Source organism: Gopherus evgoodei, chromosome 16 (genome assembly GCF_007399415.2).
Source record: "Gopherus evgoodei ecotype Sinaloan lineage chromosome 16, rGopEvg1_v1.p, whole genome shotgun sequence".
Taxonomy (NCBI): domain Eukaryota; kingdom Metazoa; phylum Chordata; order Testudines; family Testudinidae; genus Gopherus; species Gopherus evgoodei.
In genome coordinates this window covers 7,786,874-7,807,539 of record NC_044337.1, presented here as the reverse complement: position 1 = coordinate 7,807,539, position 20,666 = coordinate 7,786,874, and the positions used below count along the sequence as shown (strand labels likewise).

The following is a 20,666-nucleotide window of genomic DNA, read 5'->3' as shown; positions in this document are numbered from 1 at the left end:
TTCTGGTGCAAGCACAATCCAGAAATTCCAAATTCACTTTCTGCAAATATTCTCTAATAATCCTCACAAAACACTCAGTTTCCGTGACCAGTAACTAGTTTCCAAGGAGCAAATGCAAAATAGGTGTGAAGACAAGCAATATGAATTCAGTTTCTGATTCATATAAATATTTACTGACACTTTTTAGCAGTATTCAACCCGCTCTGGCCAATAGAAGTTTGAAAAGAAAGAATTTGTTTAATAAAAAGTCAGTGTTTCTTTGCATTCCAGAGAAGACGAAAAGTAACACTGCTGATTTCAAGGGCCACAGAGCAACACATTTAAATTTCCAATCAACTAGTCTTGGTGTTCTACAGAGTTTTCAGGTGAATTTAGCATGTGTGAAAATTAAATTGGCTAAAATTGAAATTATCTGAACCTGAACCAGGGGGATTTGGATCAAACAGGACCCAGAGACAAGCTAAAAAAATTGGGCTGATGTGGTTTCACAAAAGCAGAAGCTCTTTATGTTTTTGGCCCATCTCTAATGGAAAAGTTCCATACCGGTAAGCGCACAAAAACACTGTACAGCCATTATTTCCTGCATTGAGTGCCTACAATGCACATCTCTTTAATCCTGTAAATCCTCCCACTCCACAATTCCAGGAGCAGGATATTCTTGAACAGTTTTAAATCCATTCTTGAAAAGTAGTGAATAACTAAGTTCAGGCCACCAAATTCATTCAACTTGTGACTCAGGATTCCAGAGATGTAAGGCTACTGATGCTAACCCTGCATTACACACTCCTAAATGAAGAGATGAACAGATTAAAATTCCTCCTGACTCAGTGGATGATTTCCACAGGAGCTGGGTGAAATGTGCAATGTTCATTGCGTACAAGTTGAGCAGTGAAAGTGAATGCTCCAGGAATTACTTTTTGCACACCACAAAATTTCAAAAAACGGTGTTAAGTGTGTAGGTTGCGTTTTGGGTGGGTTTCCCCATCCCCAACCTTTATAAGGGCTATTAGTTATGCAACAGTCCAAAAACTGAACGTGGCATTTGCTGTGAAACCAAAAGACCTTTTAACATTTGATAAAAATGTGCAAAACTATTAAATGGGGGGAAGGGTGTCTTTTTTATCTAAGTAAAACTGGCAAAAATTAAAAACAATTACAGTAAAATAATAGGTCTATACATTACCCACTGAGTTTACACAAGAAATTTTGCCCACAGCCCAGCCTGCAAGTCCCCAAAAAAGAAGAACTGTTTCCTGTTATTCGCCAACCTTTAACTTGGGCAGACGCTTGATAGTCTTCAGTGGTCTTAGGACTCGCAGGACTCGCAGTGACTTGATTGTGTTGATGTCTTTGCCTTTGCTTCCTCTGAAAGGGGAATGAAAGAACAACAAAAGGAAGGAGTTTGGTTCTAGAGGGGCTCAAATAAAGCCCTGCAAATACCCAGATTTTTCAGATTTGGAGCCAAATCTTCCCCCTTTGATGCTCACACAAGGAGTTACAGATGAGCATCTGCTTGCGAAGCGTAAAGCAATGTACAGAAGGGAAGCTGAGGGCAGAACTTGGCCCTGAGAAAGTTTAACTGCTGGTGCTCTCCATCCCGGCATCACTTCCCAGCTATTCACACCGAGTCACGAGGTTCAGATTCCTCCCCTTCCTCTCACTAGTAGGAGAGCAGCAGAGGAGAGAAGCCAGAACACATGAGCATAGCTGCAGCTACTGGTAGGAGAAGGGGGAAAAAGTCACATCTGCCCCACCCAAAACATTTGTGACCTGTGTTACCCACATCACCGCCTCTTCCCACAAAGCCAGAAGGTTCGATGACACACTTCCCATCCAATTTGTCAGGGCAGTTCTCTTAACGGTTTGGAGATAATGTTTTCCTTAGTAAAACAGGCAGTGAATAGAAGGGATTGGATCTTTCAGTGAGTAGATGGACAGCACGTCCTACCTGGGCAGAATAAGCTTTCCATTTCTGCATTCTGTACAGCCATACTATCGCTCTCAGGTCTCTTTTAGAGGACATGCTGCCAAGACCATGCTGAGCCATGTAATATGCAGACATATTACATGCCTGAAACAATAACAGTGTAATTTTTCAGGCCATGCATGAAGAGATTGGAGGTCACTTCTCTTTTACGAAAACCATATGCGGAAGGTTAATTATTTAGGCAAACAATACTGTTCATTTAGCTACCATTAAGGAGAAAGGGGGTGGGGGGTTGATGGGGAGATAGAGTTCCTTCCCCAAGCCACCCCCAAAATAAAAGAGTAGGGCTTTTTCTGAAGAGATGCAGCTAGACCTTTTGTCAATCTGCTAGTACAACAATGCAGTTCACCTTCATTTAGTATGGCGTGAGAATGAGATGGAAGACTGTTGATGGTGCTGAACTTGACTACAGGCATGGGTTTAAGGGCTGATTGAGACATAAACTTGCACTGAAATAACAAAAGGTGTGAATGAACACTGCTTTGAGCAGGGTCCCTGGCTCCTCTCTGCTCCCCCCACATTCAGCTTCCCTTCCCCATTGGGAAAGCATGTCAAGAAAAACACAATTAAGCCAAGAGACTCAGAACTGTACAGCAAGGGCAGTGGAAAGTTCAGACTTCTCCCACACAGCCTCACCAGTAAGGACTTAACACTTTTCTGGAGAAACCATATTTACGGGGTAAGTGGACAGCTCAAACTTTATGGCTCACTCAAGCCACCAACCCTTCTGAGAGTGATGATGGTGAGTTTTGTGACTTGGTTCCATTAGTAAAGAGAAACCAACAAGTCATTTCATATGACCAGCTGAGCAGAAATGAGAGGGTAACAACTTTTGCTCACTACTGAACAGAGTGGATTTGCACCAGTATCTTAGAGGTGAACATACCCATGTCCCATTTGTAGTCTTTTTCTCTACCTAGTGTGACAGTCTGTATCCTTGTGTTCACCCTTTCTAAAAGACTATGATAAGTCTGGTACAAAGTGTCCCTTGTAAGGTATCATTTGAAAACTCATAATCTGCTGAACATTATTGTCTTGGTAAAATGTGTGTGGCAACAATGTATGTGAAGCTATGAAATTCTATTGTATAAGACCTGTTCCAAGTTTAGAAAAACAGACACAAACCAGTTCATCAGAGACAAAAGGCAAACTAATGCCTCAGCCAGGGTCAACAAAATCAAATAGACCATTCCCTGGTTAAGCAGCCATTCTTTGGCAGGGAAAATGGCGAGAGTGAGACATTTACATGTTGGCAAAGAAAGAGATGGAATTTCTCATCCCACAGACATGCTGTCACCTGAACCGCAGTTGGAGATGATTCTCAAAGGCCTGGTCTACACTGGGGGGGGGCGGTGGGGGAGATCGATCTAAGATACACAACTTCAGCTACGAGCATAGAGTAGCTGAAGTTGACATATCTTAGATCAACTTAGATTGACTTACTTTGCATCCTCACAGCACGGGATCGAATGCTGCCGCTATCCCATCAACTACGCTTTTGCCTCTCGCCCTGGTGGAGTTCCGGAGTTGACGGGGAGCATGTTTGGGGATCAGATGTATCGTGTCAAGACAAGATGCGATACATCGTTCCCCGATAGATCGATCACTACCCACCGAATTGGTGTAAACATGCCCATAGAAGAGAAATGCCATAAGAAAGGGGAGCAAACACCTCAGATTACCTCTCTCCCTTCATCTCTATGCACAGCATCAACAATACTTGAAAAGACAAGGGAAGCATCATGGGACTGGGGAGAGATTCTGACTGGAAGATTCCGCTAGTAAGACTGCTACAGCATGTGGTGAGAGAGACTTTTGCTTTGAAGTCTCTTAGCTTTTAAGTTAGGTGTTAGTTTGTGTTTTACCTTTTGTTTCTTTGTAACTAATTCTGACTTTTATGCCTCCTTACTTGTAATCACTTAAAATCTTTCTTTTTGTAGTAGTTAAACTGATTTTATTGTTTTCTCTAAACCAGTGTCTTTGACTTGACGTGTTTGGGAACTTCAGTGGGGATAAGATTTGTGCACATCATTTTCTATGAATGAAATGACAGACGTTCTATGAGCCTGTATTGTCCAGGAGAGTGCTGGGCAGTACAAGACACACAAGTCTGGGACTGAGAATGTACTGGTGTCACTCTGTAATATAATTCATGGCTGGCTGGCTCCACCTCTCATACAGTATAGCTGGGGGTGATTTATATGCTGGAGGCTGGGTGTGGGCAGACCAGGAGTGGTTGCTCTCACAGTGAAGCTGTGTAAAAGGCATCCCCGATTGGAGAATTGAGGGGAAAACAGCTGTTCAGCATTCCAGATTGTACCCTGGGAAATGTCACATCAATCACTTCTGTTCATTTACAGTGCATGGATAAGCAAGGGAGACATCAGGAACAGTCAGAATGAAAGCTGAGAGGCTCTTGCCTATATCATCATATCATCTTTACAGGTTAGTCTCTGGTGTTGAGTTCCATGACTGGATTGGGAGGGATGGAGGGTGAGGGGATAGGAACACAGACAGGGAGAGGACAGAACATGTGAGTTTTTCCACTGCTATTTTAGAACCACTTTAATCAGACACATCTGGAGCATGATCCTGCTCTAATTCACATTGCTGTAAACCAGACGTAGGTCCATTGAATTCAATGGAATGACATTAGCATAAAATTAGTGTGAGGAGATTAGACTCATGTGGATTGGAAATCCAAGCTATGAATGGAAGGGATTGCCCACTTCCACTATTAGTCTTAAGGGAGACTGTTCCAGCTATAAATTGAGAAAGCCATTGTAGATCCTCATGATCTCTCATGGTCTAAGGGGTTGGGGAACCTCTTCTGCAATTGAGTCACAAGGGGATTTATGGGTTTAACTCCAATGCAGATGAGGGAAGAAGCGTTTACTCCTCTGCATACAGATGGCAGAAGAGGCTTTCGAAAGTCCCTCTATAGACCAATCTCTTGCCAAAACACTCAGGCGTTGAATCAATCAACATATATGGTTTTCAAGTAGATCACCATAAATATTTTTGTTCTTAATTTGCAAAAAACCCAGCAGCAGTACAAAGCTTTTCTATGGAGCTGTATTAATCAGGAGAATTAATTGTGATTTAATACGTTAACAACTGCTCTTTGAGGAATGTGAAGGTCTTTGATGGAGTCGTGACCTGAAGGTGATCTTGGTGAAGCTCGAAAGCTTGTCTCTTCCATCCACAGAAGATGGTGCAATGAAAAAACAATACTACTTCATCCAACTTGTCTCGCCTGATTAGGAGACGTTTGATGACTAATAGGCACTGTCTCTATCATGCAGCTGGTAAAAGTTTTAGCCACAGCTGTGCTAAAGCAGGGTCATTGCTAGCATGGTTTCTCTAAGCAGCATAGTTGCTGAAAAAACATGCTAGCCTGCACCATGCTATTGACTATCCCCTCTAGGCAGGCTGTTACATGAGTGTCAAGGGAAAGGAATCCCTGTCTATGCTGGTCAGGGAAGCCGCATGAAGGAGAGTGAAAAGCTAAGACGACAAGCCAACCGTTTGGTTTAAGAGATTCTAAGAAATGTTCCCATAGGCATCTCAAAGATAGCAGAAAAACTTGACAGTTTTTATACTGTGTCTGACTGAGTTGTACGCATTTTTTCCAGAGGGCAGTAACAAAGTTTTAGCATTGTGTATGTGGTCAATCAGCTCCTGTTGTTGTCTATGCTGACAGAGAATGGTTGCCTGTGTTGTAATAAATGGCACGGCCAGTGGGAAAATTGGCAGATGCAAAAAATATATATATAAATATAGGAGGCCAATGGAATGGTAGGCTGATTCAACCCATGCAGTGCTAAGCCCTGATCCCACTTCTGCTCAAGTCAATGGCACAATTCCTTTAGTTCAATGGGAGCAGGAGAAGGTTTTTATTTTTCTTCTTGCAGGATGTCTGAGGACACTGACATGCAATGTGAGAGGAGGCAGGGATTCGACATACAACTCAGATTGCAGCCACGAGAGAATCATTTCTGCAGTTACAGGGACAACAATGCCCTCATTTCTGAAGGAAGCAGAGAGACTGTGGAGCAGATCAACATTAGCAAGGTGCAGCCAATCTCCACTCAGCTGAGGTCTGCACTGGAAAACTGCCAGGTGTCCGAGGTTCACAATCCATTTGCAGGAAATGAAGTAAGCTGTAGCCTCTTTCATCTTCAATACAGAGGTCTGGCGTTCAGAAAAAAACAGGAAAGCTCATCTTCAATGGGCTAATGCTTTCCTAACCTTGCTCTGTGGGGACTGCAGGAAGAAGTGGTAAATAGGCAGCTATTGTTCTAGCTGGCCTACTGCACGGGTCTCTTGGAGGGATTAGAATATAATACAATATTATTAGTGATGCATTAAGCATTGAACGCAAAAGTTAAGATCATCAACACTGTAAGGGCCTAAATGTGTTTTGAATTTTGAATAAGGGTTAATGTCACATTAAGAATGATCAATTATCTAGAATAACGGGTGTGACTCCCATTTACACTAAGACCACTTCATACTGCTCTGGCCTTGAAGTGAGCATGACAGTAATTTACTCTCCCTTTAGGCCCCTTTACACTGTCAGGGCAGTGACTTTAGTGTAAATGAGACTCAGGCCCAAAGGTTTTAAACAGTATTTTTGGATCTCTTTATGCATTTTTACATCACCAGATGCTAGCAAGCAAAGATGATGTTACACCCACTGCATGATGGCCATCTCTGCCAGCATAACCAGAAGGGAACTGTTCACATCCTTCCACTGAGTTTCCATCTTCCGGGGGACAAGCACAAAAAAATACTTAACTGCTCATCCTTCTTTTCTATTTGAAAGATGGAGCACTTAGACATAAGAAAGAATCAAAAAGAAAAACAACTAATTTCACAGCCCAATTTTGTTTTTTGAAACAGGATGTGCGAACAGTAAACAAAATGAGATTCAAATGTCTTGTGAAAAGAGAAGAGATAGTAGGTACCTGTGGGTGTGAGCTATACAATGCTCATCTCTGCAAACAAAAATCTAGTGCTCTCAGTATACAGAAACAAGAACTGGCTTTTGGCAGCCCACCCACACTACGAAGCACAGGAAACAGATGGATCTGTTTCTACACGTCCTGATGTAGCTGGGAAAGAATGAAATACAGGCAATCAGGGAGGGCTTCTCATGGGGTGCACTGTATCTAAAACAGCACAAAACATGAACTCCGGCAAACTAGAAATCCATTGACGGCTGAGGTCGTGACTCCTGTAGTTACACAGCCGTGCTCAGGAGCCGTTTTGGAACGGGCAACATTTATTACAATGAATAAGAGGCAATGTTTAAAATCTGAAACTGTTCTTTGTGCAGAGGGAAGCTGTTGGACAAATGATCTGGGAGAGGGAGGCTATGTCTGTAGAACTATGATCACAAACCTCAGGTGGGAAAGACATTACTGCAGACTGGAAATCCAGTAGGCTTCATCTATAACCAATTTATAACCAAATATTAAGTGACTGCATTCCTGGGGAGGGGTAGAAGGTTAACAGATATGGGGCTTAATAAACAGTTATGGTGACACCTCCCACCCAGCATAGCCACCAGTCTTCTTGATGCAGGGATATACTTCAAAACCAATCAATGATGAGAACGGGAGGCATGCTGAATTCCTAATAAAGGATTTCAAGATTTAAAACTCTTTCTGTGTGTTAGGAGGACCTCAGTCAATAACAATGAGAGTGGGGTTTTCAAAAGCACCTGCGTGAATTAAGGGCATGAGCTCCATTGAAAGTCATGGAGGTGCTTTTGAAAAACCCACCCTGATTTCCTGAGGAAAAAAATAAGGCTCTCCCTACAGGAGAGGTGGAATTTTAAAAGGTCCAGGACTATATGTGATGGATTAATGCAAGTGACATCTTGATGAGACATACTCCCTTTTGACAGCTCCACTAACTAGTTATCTGTACAAGGACAAGAGTGTTTGTTTTTAAACAGAGGGCTTTTCCAAATTTGATTGGCAAAATGCCCTAGTACGAGGCTAGAAAACAAACTGGGATGCTCAGACGTACTACAATTCAGTTAATGGATATGCACCAGGATGCATTTCACTGTCTAATATTCCCACAAACACATTGTGGGTGTGAGAGAAAGAAAAGGGGGAGTTGATCTTCACTGCACTATGAACTTGGTTGAACAGCAGAGTATGATAGAAAATGGACAGAAAATAGAAACCCAAAAATCGAAAAAATCATGGAAAAAAATAAAAAGAAAAAATAAAATGGCCTGTGGATTTGTGTCAGGCCAAAACTGGTTGCATCAGGCCAGCTGTGGTTGTCCTGTAGTAGAGAGTTGCCCATACATTTAAACTATTAAAAATAACAAAAGGAACCTCATAAGTACTTTTTTAAAATAAATAAATGATCTGTTAAAAAACTGATAGATCTTTCAAATGGAAGCTTCTTGTTTCTGTTGCTCCTGCCAGCAGCTCTGATTTCATGTACACAGGGCTCTTCAAGGCTTATCATCAAATATTCATGGAGAGGTAGAGCCACTGTCTCCTGTGATTGCCTGAAATCCCCAAGGCAGAACGTGAACTCCTCCACTTAAGAGCAAATGAGGTCACAGTTCTGCCTGAGTGTGATTCTATTTACTTCCAATACCTAATTGATCCAGCTTCTAAAAGGGAAGAAAGAAGAGAGCATCCTACTTCCTGGATTGTATCACAGAACTCCTGTCCCATTCATTCCGTCTCTTCATCTTCCTCTGCAGAGAGACTGAGGAGAATCTCTGCCCCCTTCTCCTACTTTAGAAAGCCAGAAAAGGAGATGGCAGTCTATCTTCTGGCAGGAGGAGCTCTCCATGGTCCTGAAAAGGCAGCTCCTGTGTCCCACAGACATAACTGAGTGAGATCCCCTGACAAAGAGGTTAAAGGTCACTCTTGCAACATCTTTCTTTTGTAGTGCCCTCAAAACCCCACATCACGTAGCTTTCGTGTCAGACAGCTTTCTCTATTGTCAGTTGCACAGAACCAGAATTCACGCAGGGTTCGATTCTTACGAATGCAGAAAGTTATGCATAAAACTTCCGTTACCACTAATGGAGTTTGCACATGCAACCCCCTACGTGAAACTAAACCCTGCTACTCTGATGCCAAGTTGTTTATTATTTTTCATGCAGACTTATATCATACATCAAGGCTAGTCCCAATAAGTCACTTCCCCAAATCTTTCACACTGTAGCTGGATACATATAATTTTGCTTATTTCAATCTGTGACTTTTGCTAAACATAGGAACTGCAACCTGGGTTTATTCTTCTGGCTACAGTAATCAGGGACAAATGAGAGCTGTTAAGAGGAAGGGGATGTCATTGAACAATGGGTAATGAAGGGACAAAGGAGTCAACACAATGGGCGTAACATGGATCATTTCCACAGGTGAGTGTGTATACTCTGCCGAGAATACACACAGTTCACAGGCATAACAATGCAGCAAGAGAGCAATAATGCATTACCCCATGAAACTCCTAGAGAGAGATTCCAGCAACAGGAAGACAAAGAAAGAGCACAGAGTCAATGACAAACAGAAACAGAGGTCTATACAGTATACCCACTGCACAAAGAGATACGTGCTCCTGCCCCACCACCCACCCTAAACTCAATGCTTATAAAATAACCAAGGAAATAAGCAATAGATTTGATACGTGACATAGGCACACACACCCTGGCTGGTGTTGGAGTAATCCTACTGACAAACGGACAGTATTGCCCTACTTTCAACTTATTGTCACTTTGGGAGGAAATAATTTTTTTATTGTTTAGCAAATTATGGTAAATTCATTCACTTTAAACAAGTTGTGCAAAATTCTACACATCTGGGGTAATTTTTTGTTGTTGATGCCCACGGAGTGTATCTCTAGTTTCCCCCGCCCCCTCATTCATAAGCATCATTTGATTGAGCAAGTAGAATTCATGCCTGGGGCTGGCCAAATGAAGATATATAATTTTTGTTATTATTCATTGCTTACAGGCATCTCTTTGGGGCCCACCCTGAAAAGAATAAATTGAGTTACAATCTGAAGAACTATGAGCAGAAGAAGGTGGACTGGTGCAGCAGTGACTCATATTATTATCTACATTAACAAGCTGATGCTGTTGCAATATTCCAGCAGACCATGTTTCTGAATGGGCTGGTTTGACTTGCTGTCCGCTTGACATGTCCATTTGGCAAAACTGAATACAGATCACCACTATCAAATAGTAGAACAAGAAAATGAATTTGGTGAATTAAATGGGTTTGGCTGAGAGGTAGTCATTGAGCTGTCATGTTGCAGACTGGAATCAGTAAAGGCTGCAATGAAGAATGTTTACAAGACTATTGTACGCTCTATCTACATTTGTGCTCTAGCATTTGGTAGCAAAAAAAATCCCTACAGAGGCACAACAAAATCACCCATCTCATTTACCAAATCAAGTTCTTTTCTAGTGATAAACAAAAATCCACAACGTTCAGTTAGAGGGCCTTTGGTTAGGATAAGTACCCAGGAGCCTGAATGTTTATCCAAACTTCATCTGAACTGTCCAAAACCCTTACGTTAGCAAGATTGGACTAGGAAACTCTGGAGAACAGGCTCTCACAAGATTGCTGGTACTTCCTGCATCCAATGAGTCCAGAAATCCTGAAAATATTGTCTCTCTCATGGAATTTCAGCATTTAAAATCCCAGCTGGAATATGGAAGTATAGAAACTACAGCAAGAACAGCAGCAGCAAAAATAGAAAATTCTTCAAACTCTTCCAGACCGCAAAAAATGTTGGATTCAGTTCAACTCTGGGCTAAGGTTTGGGATGGTTCTTGTTTTATCCAAACCAGTTTCCCCATGCCTCCCAAAAAAGGTGCAAGTGTAAGCATCCTGCCCCCTTCCCTTTATAATCTTTCCATGAACCTATTCTCAACATTTACTCAAAAGAGTATGTAACACACATGTCGTTCAAGACACGCTGTCATGAAGTACAGCTCAAAGATGTGCAAATAAAGTGCAGAGGCTGATATTATACCATTAGATAGCAATGCCAGAGCAAACTAAAGAAATGCTGAGTACAATACACTCTCATGAGGAGCAGAAACTAGAAACCTTTCATCACAAACAATTTGTCCAGCAACATAAAAGGCTCTATAAATCTGCTGATGTTCTACATTACCTTAAGAGAACCATGTTCACCAAGGAGTAGATAGTTTAAAGACCAATGATATTATTGGTCTTCAGGACACACAAGAGTTTCTCTGACTGGACAAGCTCCCTAGATTCCTCTCCTCCCAACCTCTCCTGGAAGTGTGAATTCTTACTAGAGAGGGAGATCAGGAATTTACAACAGATCACAGAGAGAGACATTATTTTCCAGAAAATTACATTTATGTTTAACAATATTTAACACTTCTATACCACCTTTCATCTGAGGCTCTCTAATTTTTTTTTCAAGCTTTAATTACCTAAGCCTCACTAAATAAAAGCTTGACATGTATTACTATATCCACTTTACACAACCAGGGCCTAATTACTAGAAGTATGGAGGGCCTGATTGACCTCAACTGGAGTTAGGAGTTCTCAGCCCTTCCGAACACCAAACCCTCGGTACCTAAAACTGGGTATCCAAAGCAGTGGGCAACCAAAACTAGAAGTCATTTTTGAAAATCTGGGCCTCAAGCAACTTGCCCATAAGATCACAAAGCTCATTAGCAGCCAAGTCAGGAACAGAGCACAGACCTCCCAGTTCACAGTCCCCTTCTCCAAACACTAGTCAACATTGTTACCTTCATTTAATGGTGGCGAATGATACAGTTTGACCATATGCTGTAATCTAACCATTTCTGGGAAAGTCCTTGTCACCATCATGTTATTGAAAATAAATCTAGAGGAGTAAAGGATCTATTTCTGTGATTTAATACAAGTTTCCATTAGCCTATGTCCAATGCTCTCTCCCTGGGGGAAGAGGGAAAACATGGCTGTCACATCTTATTGTTTTCACAGTCTCAGTAACTGAGGTCAAATCAACTTAGATTTGGGTTTGTTTTTTAGAGCATTTGCCACTGAACTAGAACAAAAGATCTAAACATGTAGACTTCATGGACACAACCCAGAAGGAATTCTGAAACTACAGAAGAAGAAAAAATTCTGGCCAGATGCACCAGGATGCTCTGGCAACTTTATGTAGCTCCAGTGATGCAAAGCAACCACAGACCTATCTTAACTTTAAGATGAGTTTATGGTGGTTCTGCGTTGTTAGAGTTATGCAAATCAACCAAAGAACACAAATAAATCTGGCCTTCTGTTTAGAAATGGTTCTATTTCTGTAACATATAGGGTAGGCCTGCACACTTCCCCTTGCTCAACTGCCAGGAGCAAATTCATTCTTTTGATTGGCAGGTAAAACACTGTTAGAGCTTGTCTATATGCACACCCAGTGTGCAGCCATCTGGGGTGTAAATCAACCCTGCACTAGCCTGCCATGCATTAAGTATCCATATGGACCCTGCTGCTGCCATGAACTAGAACCTACCTAGTGCACTTTCATCTACCCCTATTTTAAACTTGCCTCCAGGTCAATACTTGGAACTTCAGAGGCATACTGAAACCCCTCATAATGCAACCGGTAAACTACACACTACAACAGCACAGGAAATGTTCTCCCAGACTCCCACTGTTTTCAGCTTGTGTTCTGAAGTGTCTGTATTTCTCCTCCTGTGTTCTTTACTAGTAAGGGCATATGAATGAAAAGAGGATCTTGGTTTCTTAACAATTCATCTGTGTCTGTTGCTCATTCCTCACTTGATATCAAAATGTTCTGCAAAATCACAGTAGTTGGTTTGGGAAATTATACTGATGTCAGAAACTGAGGATAATGACTTGAAGTACTGAATAAGCAGCAGGAGAAGAGGACCTCTGTAGAAACTTGGAAATTGTTGTCATGTAAATATCTTTAACGAAAAAGAATGAGGGGGGAGAAATACAGAAAACACACAAAGCAGAAGCTGCAGTGATTCTAAAAAGAATGTTTTTCCAGATTTTGGGGAAAAGATATACATTATCTGATGAAAAAATGCACTTTCTTAAATGGCTTGATCTCCTGTGATCATTTTTTTTCTCAATCAGAGCAGCTTAAAAATATTTAGAGCTGCAAGAAACTTTTGCAATGAGCCAGCAAAGGCTTGCCAATAGGTTACAAACATGGGTCCAGATTTGAATGAGTGGCAGCTGGGATCAAAACACACCTAGGTGAAGTTTCCATGAAATCTAGAACAGCTTGTTAATTGAGGTTGACATTATGGAAAGTTGTTTTCCCCCTAAGTTTTGGGTGAAAGAAAATGAAAATTTCACGTGAAGTTTTAAGTTTGTTTTGACCCAAAATTTAAAAGAAAAAACTGGGGCTGTGAAAGCCATGAACATGTTGTGAAATGGAACCACAACTATTGAGCTTTAAATGGTTCTAGTTCAGTGTCACATCTACCCTCCTCTCTCCTTTCCTGGAAATTCAGATTCTAAAGAAAAGTTACTTACGAGAAGGCAAATGCCACCAGGGCCCCACTGACCACAATAAAATCCAAGATGTTCCACAGGTCACGGAAATAGGAGCCAGGATGAAGCAGCAGCCCCAGGTCAATCATCTTCAGAGAAAACAAATTAACATGACACATGTAAAAACATAGGAACCAACTTCAAATACAGATGTGTAGCAGGGATATGTATTATCTGCAATGAGGTGAACCCCTATATCCTTAATCAAATGATTTCGGTCCCTTCACAAAACCTCCTTCTAAAATAAAGAACATAAGATCGACCATACTGGGTCAGACCAAAGGTCCATCTAAGCCCAGTATCCTGTCTTCCGATAGTAGCCAATGCCAGGTGCTCCAGAGGGAATGAACAGAACAGGTAATCATCAAGTGACCCATTCCTTGTCACCCATTCCCAGCTTATGGCAAACAGAGGCTAGGGATACCATCCCTGTCCATCCTGGCTAATAGCCATTGATGTACCTATCCTCCATGCATTTATCTAGTTCTTGAACCCTGTTATAGTCTTGGCTTTCACAATATCCTCTGGCAAGGAGTTGCATTGTGTGAAAAAATACTTCCTTTTGTTTGTTTTAAACCTGTTCCTACTAATTTCACTTGGTGACCCCTAGTTCTTGTGTTACGAGGAGTAAATAATACTTCCTTATTTACTTTCTCCACACCAGCCATGATTTTATAGACCTCTATCATATCCCACCTTAGTTGTCTCTTTTCCAAGCTGAAAAGTCTCAGTCTCATTAATCTCTCCTCATATAGCAGCCATTCCATGCCCTGAATCATTTTTGTTGCCCTTTTCTGAACCTTTTCCAATTCTAATACATCTTTTTTGAGAAAGGGCAACCACATCTTCATGCAGTATTCAAGGTGTGGGTGTACCATGGATTTATATAGAGGCAATATGATATTTTCTGTCTTATTATCTATCTCTTTCTTAATGATTCCCAACATTCTGCTTGCTTTTTTGACGGCCGCTGCACACTGAGTGGATGTTTTCAGAGAACGATCCACAATGACTCCAAGATTTCTTTCTTGAGTGGTAACAGCTAATTTAGACCCCATAAGAACCAGGGCCGGCTCTAGCAATTTCGCCGCCCCAAGCACGGCGGCACGCCGCGGGGGGCGCTCTGCTGCTTGCCGGTCCCGTGGCTTTGGTGGACCTACTGCAGGCTTCCCTGCGGGGGTCCGGAGGTCCCACGGCTCCACCGGAGCCACCTGCACCCTCCTGGCAACATGCAGAGTGCCCCCTGCGGCATGCCGCCCCAAGCACACGCTTGGCACACTGTGGCCTGGACCCAGCTCTAATAAGAACATAAGAACGGCTGTACCGGGTCAGACCAAAGGTCCATCTCGCCCAGTATCTGTCTACCGACAGTGGCCAATGCCAGGTGCCCCAGAGGGAGTGAAGCTAACAGGCAATGATCAAGTGATCTCTCTCCTGCCATCCATCTCCATCCTCTGATGAACAGAGGCTAGGGACACCATTTTTTACCCTTCCTGGCTAATAGCCATTTATGGACTTAGCCACCATGAATTTATCCAGTTCCCTTTTAAATATTGTTATAGTCCCAGCCTTCATAACCTCCTCAGGTAAGGAGTTCCATCACTTTATATGCATAGTTGGGATTCTGTTTTCCAGTGTGCATTACTTTGCATTTATCAACACTGACTTTCATCTTCCATTTTGTTGCTCAGTCACCCAGTTTTGTGAGGTCCTTTTGTAGATCTTCGCAGTCTGTCTGGGACATAACTATTTTGAGTAGTTTTATACCAAAAGTTACACAGTAGCAATGCTTTTTTTTTTTTTGGACAAGTTTTCAGTAGGGGAAAGGGAGGTTTGTTTTTGTAATTTAGCAAGAGGAGTTAGTATTTCAGAAGCATATAATGTTGACTAGAGTCAGGAGTAGTGCAAGCGTAATGCCGACAGACCCCGGTCACCAGGATCAAACCGTGGACCTCTGGAGTTTAGTGCATAAGCCAAAAGCCAAATGGCCCTTAGCTAATCCTGTACAGCAGGCTCATTAATCTCTCTCTAAGTGGTCTTGATGTCACTAGATGGGACAGTACACAACACCAGGAGGTGTGTGGGTTACACAAGCAGATGCTCTGTAAGCTTCCTTACACGTATTTTTGCCAGTGCACTCCATGATTGTCAATCCCCTTAATTTTCCACTTCCTGGCCTTTTCCTATGCCACACTGTGTGGTAGTTTGGTACAATGAACACACATTAGAGATTATGCTGAGAATAGGGCAATTTGGATCCTTTTTTGTAATTTGCTTTTCTCTTAAATATACATTCACCTGTACTGTTTACTTTCTCACTGTTTAATGCATAATACTGTAGTGCACTGGTCTTATGCATTTTGCCAACTACACAAAATTAAATTAAATAACATCCACAGAGGCATCTCTGCTGGAAGTTACTTGGGAACCAAACTACCTGACTGTAATAGTTAGAGAAAGCGGCCCAAGGAAGAACAAACTGTGTTTGGAACTCCATCAGTGGCAATATCCCCCCAAATGTTTGCAGCAACCAAATGAGAGATTTCTCACATTACACCGTGCAGATCTGTGATCCCCTCCCTCTCTGTTCTTTTGTGTGGGATGAAATAGTTAATGTTGACCTTTGAATAATCGTCACTGAGCCTCAGAATTTACAACTGATTGAGATGAATGGGGCTGTTCGCACTTCTGAGAACTAGGGTTCCGAGTATCTGCAGACTCACGCTGACATTTCTGCATCACACTCCATTCACGTGTTTGAGATTTTCTTCACAACCATAACAGCAAGAAACTTTTTTTTTTAAGGCAAAAGCTGAGATTCTGGAGAACAAGACAGTAGCTGGTATGATGTATGGGTGTGTGCCAGCTGTTTCCAAGTCCTGTTCATAATGGATAGAACTTCTTATCATCAATATTTTTCTACACACATGAGAAATATCTCATTTTCTACCAGCCCTGTTCATATCTCTTGCTCTGGACAGCTGAGAATATACCACAGTGAATCTGAAAAGCTGAAGAAATACCCATGGTGATATTCTTACCTTTATCACCATCTCGAATGTAAAGACACCCGTAAATATATAATCCAGATACTTCAGCGCCTAAGTCAGAAAGAGAAATCTGTATTTAAAGGAGACTGAGCACAGAATCACTGAAATGATCTGCCCAAAAAGAGTGTATGGAAGGCCATTTCCAGCAATGGCATATTTACCAAGGTGTCATTGCATAACACCCATTTAATGGGATGCTTTAAGGTAGTTTAGACCACAAATTTGAGTTCCCTCCATGAAACTGAAACAATATTTTTTTTTACAAAAGAAATCACTGTCCGAACGCTTGTGTGCACATGTGAGAGATCATCTGTGTGCACATGTACATAGCAAGTTTAAAATAGAAAAATGAATACGTTTTAAATCACAAGAGTTGAAAATCTTTTCCGAATTTGCTTTCCTGCCAACACTTTGTACAAATGTGCTTCCCTCTGCAATAGTTGATGATAGCATTGCTAATGCCTCTGGAGTGTAAGGAAGAGATATAAATCCCCTGGTCTAGAGCAGTGGTTCTCAAACGTTTGTACTGGTGACCTCTTTCACACAGCAAGCCTCTGAGTGCGACCCCCTCTCTTATAAATTAAAAACACATTTTTATATATTTAACACCATTATAAATGTTGGATGTAAAGTGGGGTATGGGGTGGAGGCTGACAGCCAGCGACCTCCTGAGGGGTCCCGACCCCTAGTTTGAGAACCTCTGGTCTAGAGCATAAACCAACCTCTAACTAGCAAGTATTAGGAACAGGGGTGGCTCCAGGCCCCAGCACGCCAAGCGTGTGCTTGGGGCGGCAAGCCACGGGAGGCACTCTGCTGGTGCCACAAGGGCGGCAGGCAGGCTGCCTTTGGTGGCTTGCCTGTGGAGGGTCTGCTGGTCCTGCGGCTTTGGCGGACCTCCCGCAGGCGTGGTCCGCCAAAGCTGCGGGACCAGTGGACCCTCCGCAGGCAAGCCACTGAAGGCAGCCTGCCTGCCATGTTTGAGGCAGAAAAATGTCTAGAGCTGTCCCTGATTAGGAAGAAACTTTCCCCATAGCTAGTTTATTTCATAGCTGCCTGTTGCTAATTTAGGGCCAGATACCTCCGATACCTTTGATAGTAGGGCTACTCGTGGAGTAAGGTGTTACTGAAGAGCAAGAGTATTTGAATCTGGGCCCGTAGGTTAATATAGCTTTCATTCTCAAAAGTCACATGAGACGAGTGAGGAGGTTTGGTAATCATCTTAAATCTAGTGACTGGCTGACACAGCATCTGAGTATCCTGATTCAAATATGGATGATATGGAGTAGATGCATTCCAAGAAACCCAATAGGTACCTATTTGCTAACACAACAGGTGTCCAGCCATCCAAGCTGTGACTGCAGCTGTGGGTTTGTGTGTAGATATAAGGTGCATGCCCATTTGTGTGTGCATCATCAATTGAACATGTAAGCTCAGAGTCTGGTTTGAAACCTGTTGAAAAAAAGTGTACTCCACCCTCAGGAGTGTGGAAATGCCTCCCATTGCTCAGCAGCGATCCCTCTGGCTGGTGAAGGCACAGCCTTTCCAGGTTTCCAAGGCAGTCCCATCCAGTTGGCATCAATCGACAGCTAAGACACAGGTTCTCAAAGGTGGATGGGGTTCAAACAGAGGAAATAGCCAGAAAACCTCAGTGCTTGTAGCAGGGAAATTGACAGACCAGATTGTTGGTATAAATGACTAGCCACTACTTTGGAAGGCCATGCAAGTAAAAAGTTCAATGTTGGGTCTGCAATGCTTTTCAGAAGGAGACATGAAATCTCAGAGCTGTCATTATGTTAGTGTGAGTCTCATCCTAATCGATACCTATCCGGCATCAGTGCTAGCCAGATTTGGTGGCTGTTTTCTTCTCTCTGTATTGCACTTGGCTTTCAGGGTGCAGAACTTACTTCCAGAGGGTCCCAGGTTTGCACTCCCAACCCCAGTGTCACCCACTAGATAGCACATGTTGATATCACTGGATGGAACCCACATACTCTGCAATCTGTGTTGTTCTGCTGTCCACACCTTCTACCAGAGAAGCAAAACAATCATCTTCTGGTTGCCTTGCTCACTACTCACATCATTCCTTGGAGACTCAGCTTGGACAGGGTCTTCGGCAGCCAGGGCAATGCTGCTCAGTGCTATGACGATGAGGATGACCATCTCAAAGTAGCGCATGTTCACAATGTAATGAAACAGGCGTCGGATTCTGAAAGAACAAAGAAATAAAAGAAAGCAGATGGAAGCACTGGCATTGCTACTGTCCCTCAGTGTCTGCACCACAGTGTTGGTGGCTTGGGGGGCAGGTGGGGAGCACATTGCTTATCAAGGATATCAGCTTTGGGAATTTTATCATGGTTATAGCGGGAACTGGGAGTCATGACTACTGAGCTATATCCTTTGATCTGCCACCAACTTGCTGTGGGACATTGGGCAAGTCACTTCTCTTCACCTCACTAATCCATCTGTGAGACAGTGATGGTGGTATTAGATATCTCAGGACCATCAAGAACTTTAATTTATTGGGGCACAATTTTGCAGATCTTACTAAGGGCTAATCTTTATGGGACATTAGTGTGCTGCTACCCGGGGCATGAATCTGCAGCACACTACCTTGAAGTGCAGCAATGGACTATGTGGACACTGCTACAGTGCACTAAAAGTTCTGTAGCATGCTTTGCCGTCCTCCTATTTCCAACAGCAGTACGAGAGAGTGCACTATGGGACTTTCAATGAGCCGTAGCAGAGTCCATATGGGTGGGACACCCCAGCTTGCCATGCACTAACATCCCCTGTATGCACAAGGCTTGACTTGATCCTGTTCAGTTTAGTGGCAAAACTCCCAAAGACTTGAATGACGCAGGGTCAGTACCATAGTCCTGTAGTACTTACTCATGCAAGAAATTCATTTGAATGAAGAATCAGACCTTCAATGTTTGCTATGTGCTTTGAGATCCTCAGATAAACAGTGTTTCATAACTGCAATGTAATGTTTTTATTCTCTCTCTCCAGGCATCTCTTCCACACTCTTTAATACACTATTTGTGAGCTGGACAACTAGTTCATAACCAGTAATTTATTTGATAAATTTAACCTCTTTTTATTGTGAATCGTCTACAAGAAAATTGTGAAACTCTGGTATTTCTACATCATTCAAAACTATCCACAAATTCTTTCAGCAAATAACTCTTGATTGGCACTCAGCTGCAAATGTTTAATTGCAAATATGCAAAATAATAAATGTACATGGTGTCAGTTAGTTAATAATAAACTTGGTATTGTTTCTATTCCCAGATTGGATGATGTATGTAACTAACCAACAGCCCTAAATTATGATAGGAGCGTATATTTAGCAAATATTTGAGCAGTGGATATTAAAATTCCCTTTTTTCAGGTATTTACTTTAGTAATTCCTGTTGCTATATTAGCAATGGATAGTGAATGTAAAAGAGGCACAAAACAACTGAAGTGAACTTGTTATGAAAAAATACTGAAATAACAGTCATAGAAATGTTTCACAGGGTTCCCCAAGCTCTAGTTATGTATCTTACAATAAGGGAGAACTATCCCCATGTTCAAGGACTCTAAAGCAGTGAAATCACCCACATTTGTAACTTTAATTTACAGGTTGAATTTGAATTAATCAAAGAAGTAACAAGTAGTTATTTCTGGTTATTTGTCATTCATAACAAGTCCTGAGATGCAGAAATATTTATAAACTATGACTGGCATGTTATAAAGAATTTTCTATGTGCATTTTTTAAACATTGGTACTTTAAAAACCACCTATTTAAATTATGTTTTTCAAAAATGCTTTGTACTCTGGGCAATGGAACAGAGCTTGGGAAGATAATCATCTAGAAATAGATACAGGCTGGTCTACACCAGGGGGGGTATCGATCTAAGATATGCAGCTTCAGCTACGTGAATAGCGTAGCTGAAGTCGAAGTATCTTAGATCGATTTACTTCGGGTCCTCACGGCGTGGGATCAACATCCGCGGCTCCTCATGTCGACTCCGCTACCGCCGCTCGCTCCGGTGGAGTTCCGGAGTTGACAGGAGTGCATTCGGGGATCGACATATCGTGTCTAG

At 42.2% G+C, this 20,666-nt stretch overlaps 1 protein-coding gene across 16 annotated transcripts in view; it reads right to left on the bottom strand.

Moving 5' to 3' along the window:
• CACNA1B (calcium voltage-gated channel subunit alpha1 B) overlaps positions 1-20,666 on the bottom strand; it is a 507,473-nt gene that overhangs the window by 98,233 nt on the left and 388,574 nt on the right. For 9 of the 16 annotated variants that reach the window (XM_030535592.1, XM_030535597.1, XM_030535598.1 and 6 more), the window contains 5 exons: positions 18,654-18,783; positions 16,569-16,628; positions 13,510-13,616; positions 9,470-9,481; positions 1,269-1,365 (listed from right to left, as the gene is read on the bottom strand). In XM_030535592.1, the coding sequence (XP_030391452.1) occupies positions 1,269-1,365; positions 9,470-9,481; positions 13,510-13,616; positions 16,569-16,628; positions 18,654-18,783 (406 nt within the window). The remainder of the gene's footprint in view (positions 1-1,268; positions 1,366-9,469; positions 9,482-13,509; positions 13,617-16,568; positions 16,629-18,653; positions 18,784-20,666) is intronic. The other 7 variants (XM_030535594.1, XM_030535596.1, XM_030535601.1 and 4 more) reach the window with 1 other exon arrangement.